General features: G+C 39.1%; 1 protein-coding gene across 2 annotated transcripts; it reads left to right on the top strand.

The window, feature by feature from the left end:
* Positions 1-254: 254 nt before the first annotated feature.
* On the top strand, positions 255-12,281 carry LOC6041071 (coiled-coil domain-containing protein 170). Of its 2 annotated transcripts, none has more exons than XM_038255662.1 (10): positions 255-455; positions 5,302-5,346; positions 7,503-8,247; positions 8,306-8,487; positions 8,545-8,715; positions 8,777-8,941; positions 9,139-9,267; positions 9,332-9,469; positions 11,322-11,627; positions 11,687-12,281. In XM_038255662.1, the coding sequence occupies exons 1-10, from the start codon at positions 372-374 to the stop codon at positions 12,080-12,082; spliced, it is 2,361 nt and encodes a 786-aa protein (XP_038111590.1). In that variant the 5' UTR covers positions 255-371; the 3' UTR covers positions 12,083-12,281. The 2 variants fall into 2 exon arrangements, with proteins under 2 accessions (XP_038111590.1, XP_038111592.1); XM_038255664.1 differs by lacking the exon at positions 255-455 and adding an exon at positions 3,624-3,923.
* Positions 12,282-12,580: the final 299 nt, after the last annotated feature.

The raw sequence follows: 12,580 nt of genomic DNA, 5'->3' as shown, positions 1-12,580 counted from the left end.
TTCAACGTTAATGAATTAACTCCCTCGACGGAAGGACGGCAAGTTTGTTTGAAAAAAAGAAGACGATTTTCAAAAGGGGTTGTTTGAACTCCATGCTTTATGCAGTCTTTTGGAGGTTGTAAAATTTCAGTCGCAGTCCGGCGTCCTTGGCGTGGAAAACGCGCGCGCGCTCAATTCCTTGGCGGAGTGAACACAAAAAAAAGTTTGCAATCAGTGAATAAATCAGTATTATTTTTGGCCGTGAAGAAGTTGGATTTAAGCTATGAGATAAGTAAAAGTGACAGTCATTTGGATGTGGTCGTTGTGGACGAAGTTGAGAGTGAAATATTGGTGCTAATAGAAAGAGTTGGGTTATATCTTTAAAAGAGAAAATGTCGAAGAAAAGATCAGAAGAGAAAACTGGAAACACTCAACAAGACTGGGAGATTTTTGACGTTTTGTGTGGTGCGGATGAGGTAAAACTTTCTTCACATGATTTATTTGACAATAACATTCAAACGTTCTTCAGGGCGGGGTAAGATTCAAGTATTTTAATTTAAACGAGTTAAGGTAAAATTATTATTTTATAAGAATTACTGTAGTAGAAGTCAAATTACACAGTAGTTAAGTTAAACGTTTCATGTGATAAAAGTACAACATTAAATGAGGTCATCGGCCCGATGTGTGCTTAATAATTCCAGCTTGAGTGGTTTATTTTGCAAATAAATTGATAAAAATCACCTCAAAAACATACACTACCTATTAAAAGTACCTTGTGGTAAAATTTTACATAAAAACAAAAATTACTTTATTTCCATTTTATGCCTGAAGTTTTTGTACTTTTTTTTACAGTGCGCAGTTGCTTTGTTTTGGTTCCGTAACGAACAGCTGTTCTTTTGTTCTGGTGCCGAAGTTGACAGCTTGTGTTGGCTGCGGGCGAGCTGCCTGTAGTGAGATATAGATGTCGCCCCCCTGATGTTGACAGCTAGAGCTATTATGTAAAATCCAAGACAACAAGGTAGCTGGTCTGCACAACTGTGCAGGTTTTGTTTTTTCCCTTTTGTCTCGGAATTTGCAAAATAGTTCCAGCTGTCAAAATGCTTATGCGCCCCTTTCAAATGTTGCTTCAGAAATTATGTCAGTTCAACTGTGTAGAAATGGAGTGGGATATTTAAAAAGGTAAAACAACATTATTAAAAAACCACGAGTATTCGCATTCATTCAAGCATTCATTCAAACATAAATTCAAATATTAATTAAAGATTATTTTCTCTGACCATGCTTTTGCATGCGATTTTACACAAATTTTCTGTGCAAATCGTCGTTAAAAGATTTCAAAAGTTATCTTTTTGAATTTTACATTACATTTTTTACGGACTTGGCCAAATTGGCATGGAAGCCATCTTTTTTCGGAAAATATATATTTTGGGTCAAATTTCAAATGTCCATCTCTAAGAAACCAGTGTTTCAAAATTGTGGATTTCAGCACAATGTGTTGCTTTTATGTTTTCTTATAAAACGTGTAAAATTAAATGCCAACTTTACAGCTGGTCGATACACCAATCGAAAGGTTACGTTTTGACGATGACTTTAGAAAGAAATATATAGAATAAATATAATATGAATTTATTGATTTTCAGTAATTTCTTATCTAAATGGAAGATTTTTTTTATTAATTTATAGCTAACAGTGCTCTGCCCATGTTCGCATAAATGTCCCATATGCAAAAACAGCAAGCTGAGAAAAACGCATTTGAAGTTTGTCCCACACATAAGGCTACGTGTTTAGTTTTCGCAAAAAAACTGGATTTCCTCCTAATTTATAGAACAAAGTACTGGTTGTTATAAGCTTTTCTGAAAGATCACACGATTTTGAACCAAACTGCATCAATAACGCAAAAGTGATGAAAATGCATATGGGACATTTATGCGATCAGGGGCAGTGCTGGTGTTGACAAAGTTATTTTTTGCAATCTACGTTTTTCAAAAAAAAAAAATTCTTCCGCTTTATTTTTCGTTCTTGTTACAAGGACCAAAAATGAAAATTGCAGAGGAAATCAGCCGATTGAAAAAAAAGTTAAGCATGAACACAATTTAAAATCTTTTTTAGCATAAATAACAATGGTAACCTTAAGTTGAGCCTTTAATGACTGTTTCATAAAAATTGTTCATTTTACTGAAAAGAAAAACAATTGATTTTTTTAAGTCTCCTTAAACCACTTGAAATAAAATAAAAATTAAAAAATGATTGTTTTACACATAGTGGAGTTTGGGGTAATATGGACAGTGGAGGTAATTTGAACATCCCTTCAAAAATCACCTTTTCTTCGGATATAAAGTGAAAACGGCAATTTGAGTGATAAGCCATTTTGCGTTATTAGTTTGTCCCTATAATTTTCCATACAAATTTGGCAGCTGTCCATACAAAAAAGATGTATGAAAATTCAAAAATCTGTATCTTTGAAGGAATTTTTTGATCGATTTGGTGTCTTCAGCAAAGTATGGATAAGGACTACACTGAAAAAATATGATACACGGTAAAAAAATGGTGATTTTTTATTTAACGTTTTGTCACTAAAATTTGATTTGCAAAAAACACCATTTTTAATTTTTTTCATTTTTTGATATGTTTTAGAGGTCATCAAATGCCAACATTTCAGAAATTTCCAGGTTGTGCAACAAATCTTTCACCGAGTTATTTATTTTTTAATCCATACTGATTTTTTCAAAAAATCGAAATATGGGTCGCAAAAAAATATAACTTCATTTTTCGATTTAAAATCAAATTTGCAATCAAAAAGTACTTGAGTGAAATTTTGATAAAGTGCACCGTTTTCATGTTAAATCCAATTTTAGGTGACTTTTTGAAAAATAGTCGCAGTTTTTAATTTTTTTAAATTAGTGCACATGTTTGCCCGATTTTGAAAAAAAAAATATTTGTAAAGCTGAGAAAAAGATATTTAAAAACTGATAACAAATAGCTCTGATACAACATGAAACATCAATCAATAATCCTTGCGAAACAACATAATTTGTAATGATCCTGCAGCATAGCATGGTGTGTGTTGGTGTGTCCTCCAACATAGTGTTTTCTTTTCCAGCCTAAACGTTACCATAACGATTACATTTTTGTTTATCCTGTTTTATTTCTCTTTGTGAAACTTCCCATTCCCTAGCATAACTTGCTGGGTGAACTTTTTCATGGTTTATGAAAAGGACTTATATTTTTAATATTTTAACAGACAATTGTTTACGATTTACGAATTGTTTTGATTAAATAAACTAAAAAAACTTAGAAATGCTTTGTGATCCAGTCAAATAATTTTATGAACCTGTTCGTTATATTCCCAACATTATTGATTTATTTGCGATGATCCAAATATTTGTTAGAAATTTCGGGTGCGCCAAACAGGAAGTGAAATTTTCCCACCACAATTGAGTGCTGCGTGTTTTGGGTTATTTCTGTGGCTCTGAAAGAAAGAAAGAAAAAAAATGCATTACTTATAATTTCAGCTGTGTACTTGTTTTTGTATCCTGTTTTCAATGGTAGTATTGGTGGTTAGTTGCATGTGAAGCAATGTTCTACCAAACGGTGTTGTTTGTGTTGGGTGAAATTCCGATATCGTGAATCAAACTTTTGCACCACTTTGGCACGGATACCATGCCAGCAGGAACGAAGCTCGTCAGCAGGACTTGAAGGCTTTCGGGACGTTACTCGGTGAATTAGTTTTGAGTGAACCACGATGGATACGGTTGCGGATTTTGGATAGTTGCTGGATTTGGATATCAGTTTGAGTGATTGGTGTTGGGTTGGTGAAAAGTTGTTGGAGTTAATGTGTTATTTGTGTTTGTGTAACGAAACATTGTTTAACTAGTAGTTTAATGTTATACCTCATACCAAAGGATTAAAACTGAAGGATTATCGCAGGAAAATAAACATCTTCTGTAAGAATAATAGACGCTGAACAAATTTTCGTTTATCAAAATAACATTGATTCGAATTTCTTTTTCGAACAAAAACAGTTAATCTGATGAATTTAAATCGTTAACTAAACATTACATTTGTTCATTACCTAATTTAATTGGAGAGAGATATAGTGGGCTTAAAATTTTTTGGTAGCAAATTCACTCGTTTTTTGCTAACTTTTTCCACAGAAAGTAAAATTTCCAAGTCCATGATTAATATTTTTCCTTGTTTGTTATTTTTGAGAGTTCCGAAAAAGGCAACTTTTAAGTCACAGAGAAGTATGGACAAAACAAAATTCAAAATGATAATACATACAAAACAAATTCTCAAAAATATTGAAAATGTGCAAGAACCATTTCTAAATATATTTCTGTTTTTTTTTTTTTTCATTTTGAGACTTTGAAAATCGTACAAATATTTGCTAAGAAAATTACATTTTAGTTTTAATTTTTCTGGAACAACCTATCAAACTAAATCATTTCTAAATCTCTATTGTATAAAAAATTATATGGAGAGTGCATTTTTTAAGCCCTTAAAGTTCTTAACAAAACAAAATTTCAAAAAAAAAAAATTTTAATAGCAAAATATGATTAAATCAATTGTAAAGAAATGAAAATGCATTTTAACGTTAAACTTTCCGACTATCTTTCCGACTTCCTCAGGAGCCAAAAAATCAGTCATATAGTGATTGAAATTCATAGTCAGTTCTCCACGAAACAAAAGTGAAATTGGAAATATCGCGTATAAAACTCGAATTTCCCGTATGTCGAATCGATGAATACTGGTGAATACAATGAGGGCTTGTCGATTCCATGCTGAAAAGAACTGACCTTATTTCCCACCATTATTGGGCGCCCATAAACCCATCCTTCACACAGTTCTGGATAGCAGCATCGTCCTTGTTTTCCCCGTCCAATTGGAGCAGCATTGAATGCTTTCCCTAAAGCCAAAACCAGCGCGTTTTTTACTAGCCTCAAAACGCCTTTCAACCGTTCAGGTGCGCTGCTGTTAACCTATATTTTCCACGTGCTCCTCCGACACTGACTGGGAAAACTGGGTGCTGCCCCAACTTTGCTTTTCCTACAATGTGCAAGGCCAGAAACAGGGTGCGAAAAGATTGCTGTGCTGTGGTGCTGAAAATGTGTTTTCCGATAACAGCTGCTGGAAGAAATGCGGTTTGAAGTTGCATTATCGCGAATTAGAAATCACTCCAGATTGTGGTGTTCAGGAAACGTGCGTTTTAGTTTTAGATTTTTTGAGCGAAGGAAATGTAAACGGAAAAGTCGTTAAAGAACTTTCTGATCGAAATGCAAAGTTTTACTGTTGAAGTTTTATTTTCTCTCCTTTCACACCTAGGTAATGCCAAAACATCACCATTCTCCAGTTCATCACCATCACCACGTGAGTATAAGATTGTTTATGAAATGCTTCATTTTTAACATTGCATTACAGTCCAGACTTGATTATTCGAAAGTCGATTATCGCAAGATTTGAATGAGCCTTCGGATGATCTAATCACGATTTTTTTTTTAATTTTCTTACTTTTCAGCAAATTTATGAGGTCAATAATTTTTAATTTAATATCTTATGATACTTGATTTTTTTTGCATTTTTCAAGAATGATTTTTTTTAAATTGGAAGCCAATCAGATGTTTTGCAATTATTTGTTTTCGAAGTATCTTAGTTTTGATTAACATTGTATTTTTTGAGAAAAATAATACTTTTTGGGGTACTGGCATTGAAATTTCACAAAAATTTTAAATATTTTTCTATCGAGCCCAAACATGCTAAATATTATTTTAATAGCAGAAAAATGCATTTCAATTTGTTTCCAGTTGATTAGACTTCTATTTTAATCAAAATTTTAAAGTTTTTTTTTTATTTTTTTGCTCCCTATTTTTTGCAGATTTTTAAGTGGGGTGACATAAACTTTGTCAAACATTCGAACAGTTTAACAGTAAAAAAGTTGGATTTCTAAAGTTTAAAAAATGTGATGATGAAATCACGGACGAACGGACATGACACGGGGTTTCAAAAAGTGAAGCAGGTTTTCTTCTACTTCTTCTTGGCGAAAACCTGCGCAAGCGAGATCGCTTCTGTCAAAAACTTCGCGCCACGTGGTTTAAAACGTAAACAAAGCCAGCTGATGATGCAGACTCATGGGTATTTTTTTAAATGGTCGTATAAATTTATATTTGATACAATTTTTCTAAAATTTTCGGCAAAAGACAAACTTAATGGCAAAAAACCGTTGCGGGACCATCCATAAACCACGTGGACACTTTTTTGGGAATCTCTTACCCCCCCCCCCCCTCGTGGACAATTGACCATACCAAAAAAACTTTTTTGTATGGATCGTGGACAATCGCCATACCCCCCCCCCTCCCCTAAAGTGTCCACGTGGTTTATGGATGGTCCCTTCTAGCACCATACTAATGCTAAATGTTTTAATTAATTATTGCATAAGACATTTTGAGTAATCATGCTTATTCGTGCGATGCTACTTCGACAACTTGAATGTAGATGGCACAAAAGAAAGTTTGTTTAAGAAATTTGAAGAAAATTTGTTCCTGATGTCATGTCCGTTCGTCCGTGATGAAATATCACTTCTTTTCCGATGTACTTTTACATCAATTCATGAAAAACAAGTGAAATTTCATAATTAAAAAAAACAATTTTTTCCGACACTATATTTTTAATATTACCATGATTTTATTTGTTGTTTACTTAATTTTTCCTAATGAATCGAAAAATGTATTGGTTCCTTGTTTTTTTTAATGTTTTTATTTTTTTTTACTGCTGTTACACAGTAAAAAAATGACGGCACACCCAAAACTGGCAGCGCTAGTCCGAGAGAATGATGGTCTCGAGTCGAGAGAATAGTGGTACCATTCACGGACGCAGAGAACACAGCTCGAGATGGGCAATAGAACTATTCTCTCGAGGTTCATTTGCAAAAAAAATCATCCGTCAAACAAAAATTAAAGCTGGGAATTTTGACAGATCTTGTGTAATTTTTTTTTGTTATTTTGCATTGGTGAACTGGGTAAATCCTTTCACTCTTTTATCTATATTTTGTAAAAAATTACGCTCAAAATAGGTCATATGCAACATCAAAATGTTCAACCTTCCAATATTTAACTGTTCAAGTGGAGTAGGTGGGCACTATTCAGGCAAAATTTATCCCATTTTTAAAGCATCTAATAAAAATCTTTCACAAAAATGCTGTTATGGCATAAAAATCACAGTTTTTCATTAGGGGCGCATGTTGCCCTCTGAACAAATCTCAAACTGGAATACATTCTGGAAACATAGAAGAAAAGTTTCATTTTTGAGGTTGAAAATTTGGTTGGATGAATATTACTTCTTTTTCGGTAATTTGCCTAAAAACTGTAAATATGTGAAATTCAACTGAAGCTAAAACATTTCATCAGTTCCTGATGTAAAATTACACATTTTTTGACACGAAATCTTTATATTTATAAAATAACATTGCTTAGATTTTTATTTATTAAAAATTAAAATATTTTCTTATTCATTTTGCTACTTTTCCACAGCCCGATCCAGGATGCAGCAGCGATCACCTGGCGCACTCGATCGACCTGGCCACAACGCTGCGCAGCGAACTGGCCGCGTCCACCTACAAACGGGACCGCCTGATGGCGGAGCTGTCCGACGTGAAGAGTTCGCTGTGTGCCAAGGAAAACGAATGCGAAGCGCTGCGAGCCCAGAGCGCGCGCCAGACGTCGCTGATCAGCTCGCTTCAGCAACGGCTGGGAGCGTCGGAGTCCCGCGAGAAGAACCTCCACAGCCGGACGGAGAACGTCGTGGGGACGCTGAATAGGGACAAGAAACATATGGAGGACAAGATCAAGGAGCTGTGCGCGAAGACGCGCCGGTTGGAGTGCGAACTGAGCAAAGAGGAAGGTCACCGGGACCAGGCGAGGGCCCACCTGCAGGACCTGGTGCGGAGGTTGTGCCTCTGCTTGGGCATTGACGTTTGCGACGGTTCGCACCTGACGCCGGAATGTGTTCTGGGGAAGGCTGGGGAGACGGTGGCGGAACTGCAGCGGTTGCGGACAAAACTGGCCGGAGCTTGCGAGCATCTGACCTCGACCGAGGCGGAACTCATCACAACCAAGACGAGCGCCTCGGCGGAGAAGACCCGGCTGCAGACCCAGATCGAGGGATTGCAGTCGCTGTCCCAGGGACTAGAAGGTCGCTGCCGACAAGCGGAACGGGATCTGCAGGTGACGCGGGATCGGCTGGCGGAGAGCGAGGTCACCGGGGATAAGCTGAGGGGTAAGTGGGGCGTGTGAGTTGTTGTGGGCCATTGAGTAATTTGCATTTCTTATTTTAGAGGAACTCCGAGGGTTCGAGTCACGGTGCTGTCGGTTGCAGAACAGCTACGATCGGTTGCAGACGGAACGGTTGCAGTTTTTGCGGACGCTGGCGACGATCGTTGGGGTTAACGAACCCTGCGAGAACAATATCCGCGACAAGGTTCGCGAGATTACCAACCACAATCAGTCTCTGCATGATGTAAGTACTGGGGGATGATCCACACGTTCTTTGAACTTACACGTGGTGAACTTCCAGCAAACCGCCCAACTGAAGGAACAACTTCACCAGGAAGCATCCCGTCATCGTGAGCACCAGGAACGCACGACCTGTCAGTTGAAAACAGAGGAGCAGCACCGGCTCAGTGTCGAAGAGCGGCTGGAAAAGGCCTGCCACGAGCTGCAGCACTTCCGGGCGGAACATATTACCGTAAGTTATTGTTGGTTTGTTCCTTATGATAAAATTAAGATTAATTGTCTCTCAATTTCAGCTAAGTGAATATCTGGTCCGGTTAGCCCGGGCTCTCAGTTGGAGCGAGTGCTCGGAACCGCCGGCACCCGGGAGTGACACCACGATCCTCGGCGAGACACTGCTGGAGCGGGCCGAGCGTTTGGCCACCCACCACGAGCACCACGTGCATGGGATCTGTGATAAGGTGAGTTGACAAATGTGAGACTATTGTCAAAAGTGTGTTTTGAAAAGTTTACAAAGAAAGTTTCCCGCAGTGGAATACTACCTTGAAGTGGTAATTTCAATTCTGAAAAAAGAACGCGGTTTTGATTTCGCTAACACATGCTTTCAGAAATCCTCCATAAAAAATTACATTTCTATTGTTCTCATTCCATCATTCAGAGCTGCTGGGAACTGTCAAACCAACACACGCACTCTCATTCTCACCACCACGCCAACCACCACCACAATCATAGCCAGTTGCCAAAGCTGAGGCGCGAACGTTCCTGTACGGATTTACCATTGAAAGAAGTAATTTCTAACATCGCCATTCATAATCCTTAACAAGATCACCCAACACCCGCCTCATTCACAGAGTTCCGCACTGTACAACTTGCAGCGCCGCGTTCGCGTGCTCCGGGAGCAGGTTCAGCGCCGGGATCTGCACCTGGAGCTGCTCCGGCGGAAGATCGCACTGCTCGAGGATAACGCCAGGGGAAAGACGATGCTGCAAGTATGGACAACAATATCATTGATTATCATTTTACATGCCATTTCATTTTATTTTTTTTATTTTGTCAAATTTGTGTACACAAAAATTACAAGATAGTTATGTCAGAGACATAACCATAAGACTATGCTTTCAGTTCCGGCAGACGTAGACCTTCTTGGCGTTGCAGTAACCGCTCCGATTTCCCCGGAGAACGGACTGGCTGAGCCTGTCTTCAATAAGATTAATTTAATTATAAATTTGAGTACATTCAACCCACGGTGGTTGGTCACTTTTTTGTTTGACACTTGTTTAGTTTGTATCCCGTTGGTTTGACAAAGTCAAACTAAAAAGTGACGAATTGTCACTTTTTACACGGGACTCACACAAACTAGCAAACAAAACGTTTGGTAGTAAGTGTGAGCTTTGTGTAAAGACGGTGTCAAACTAAAAAGTGACTTCGTTTGTTTGACATATGTTGGGGTTTCAGTGTAGTTATATAAATACGGTATCCTGTATTTTTTAAATGAAATTTCATTAATAATTTCATCAAAATTTCGCGATTTGAATATTTTCACGTACTTTCAATACGAAGTATATGATTATCAACAATCGAAGAAAGATATTAAGTAAGTCGGTTTAGGCAATCTACCAAATGAATCTGGAAAGCCAAGTACTATGTTCTGCTAAAAGATCGTGTAGCGACAATCAAGAGGCTCGACCGAGGTGGGTCGAGAGCGATTTCGACGAAAGTGCAAACAAATACATGCCGCTGTGTCATATGGTCGCTTAGAGCGCGCTAAACGTAGTTCGTCTGGTCGTTCATTAAGAAATCAACGTTGAGCCAGGGAAAAAAATGGAAGAAGACGCTATCTTCGTCGTTGACTCCGATATTGTTGAGAAACTGAAGACAGATGTGTAATTTGATTCTGCAGGCCAAGGGTGCATGATACTGATGATACTCGTCGGTTGACACCCAGGCGAGGAACATCCCGGAAGGAGCCCAACTACATCCGTAGTGCTGTTTGGACAAAACAGCATGGCCGTGGTTCCTTGCATGTGTCCTATTTTCTTACCTCCACGTTGGCTTGGTTTAGTCATCATGATGACAAAGTGTAACCTAGCTGGTGGCCTGTGGAAACGAATCGTAAACCTTTGACCAGCGAGGGTCAGAGTAGAGACGGCTAGAAGAAAGGGGCACGTCAATGTGGGAAAGGGAAGTAATTTGTCATTGTAGACGGTATTGTTTTGATTCGCAGTATGTTGAGTCAACTGCTGTGGATGTACCTGAGCATTGCAGAACGGGGTTTCTCTACTTTCCATTTCAGCTAACAGCTATCTTCTGTTTACTTTGTTTCACTGATTTTATAAAACGGCTTCGGTTTACTATCCTCCATTTGATTTCGATTTAACTTATTTGATTCTCTTATTTCTCAACGCTTTTCCACTCTTTTTTACCAATTGATGCTGCTGTAACAAACTGTCTGCTTTCCCTTAATTTGGCAGCGATGTCAATTTTGTTTATCATGACCCTTTTCTTTATTTATCTATTTGAATAATTTCTCATCTTCCCTGTAAATTGCCCTCAATACAATCTAAGCTTGTTGTTGTTATTTATTAACTGTTGTTCATTTCTTTATCTACTTCATAATTTACTATCTTTCTTTTACTATTGATTCTTTACATAGTATATTTCCTTCACTTCCTATACTTACATCAAACCCTATGGAAAAACTGAAGACAGATATTTAATTTGATTCTGTATAACTTAAAGTTGATATCTGTGTTTGGGAAGTGAAATTTATTTAAATCATTTCTGTCAGGATTTTCTCAAAATTTCTCATGTTTAAAGTTGTTTTCCCCCTTCATCTTCCAGACCGAACGCGACGAAGCCGTCCACCGGGCGCGGAAAAACTCCAAAAACGCCGAACGAACCGCTCAGCAGCTCGCCGAGGTGAAAGCCCAACTCGTGGAGGTGAAAACCCAGCTCAATGAAGCCTCGGACTACAAAATCACCGCCCTGGAACGGGCCCGCAAGTGCGACGAACTGCAGGCCCGGCTGTGCGAGCTGGAAAACGAACGCGAACGGCTGGTGGCCCAACTGGCCGCGTACAAGTCCCGGGCGCGGTCCGCGGTGGAGAGCTCCCACGACCGGAGGGTTCGCGACGAGCACGCCCTTTCGGTGAGTAGACTATTTAAACGAATTTTGGGGTTAGTTACTTCAAGTCTTCCTTTTTGTAGCACCTCCGCGAGGAACTAGCCCGCGTCAAGTCCCAACTGGCGGACACCAACCACCGACTGTCCCAGCTGCAAGCGTTCCGGACGTCGGTGGCCAAACTGCTCCACCTGCGGGACAGTCCCGACTCGGAGTTGCTCCACAAATTGCAGTCGGTTTGCGCGTCCCACCACAACTGTACCTGCCTGGGTCGCCGTTACGGGTCCGCCTCGCCGCTGGGTACGGCCGGCAGTGACCACCACTGTTCCCGGTACGATGACCTGCCACCGCCGCCGACGACGGCGTCCTCCGGCTGCCGGCCGTTGAGTTCCAGTCCGGTGCACCGGCGGTACATCGATTCGGGCTTCAACGATCATGACCACAACTTTGACGACGATTTTGACTTTGGGAAGAAGTATTGAGAGCCGGAAGCGGCTAAACAAGACCGACCACTGCCACGCAACGTGTTCGAACGCAGTTTTTGCAGTCCGTTTTGAAAGTTTACCATAATTTGAAATCTTTGTACATGCTAGTGGCGCCTAGCGGAGAGTAGCGGAAGATAGCTTGTTGTATCATAGTGGAAGGAAGACAAATGTTGCATAGAATAAATGTTGAAACGAACTGCCTTGTTGTATGCAATCTACAGTTGATGACAAACAGCGCTACATCAAATGAGTTAAGTGCTCTTGGAATACAGATGTAACTCTGAACTTAAGAGACCACCGGAGGCGGAAAATCTGATACGGGCTTTTCTTCCACGTTTGACCCCAGAACTCAAAAATGGCTGAATGAAATGCTTTGAAAACGTCGGGTCTCCTAAATTAATCAATTTTGAACATGTAGAATGGTTGCATGAAGAGATTTGAGCATTCTTTCTGTTTGAAACCTGTTGTTGAAATTGGAAAAATTGCGCTATTTTT

Source organism: Culex quinquefasciatus, chromosome 2 (assembly GCF_015732765.1).
Source record: "Culex quinquefasciatus strain JHB chromosome 2, VPISU_Cqui_1.0_pri_paternal, whole genome shotgun sequence".
Taxonomy (NCBI): Eukaryota; Metazoa; Arthropoda; class Insecta; order Diptera; family Culicidae; genus Culex; species Culex quinquefasciatus.
This window is presented reverse-complemented; position numbering and strand designations above follow the sequence as displayed.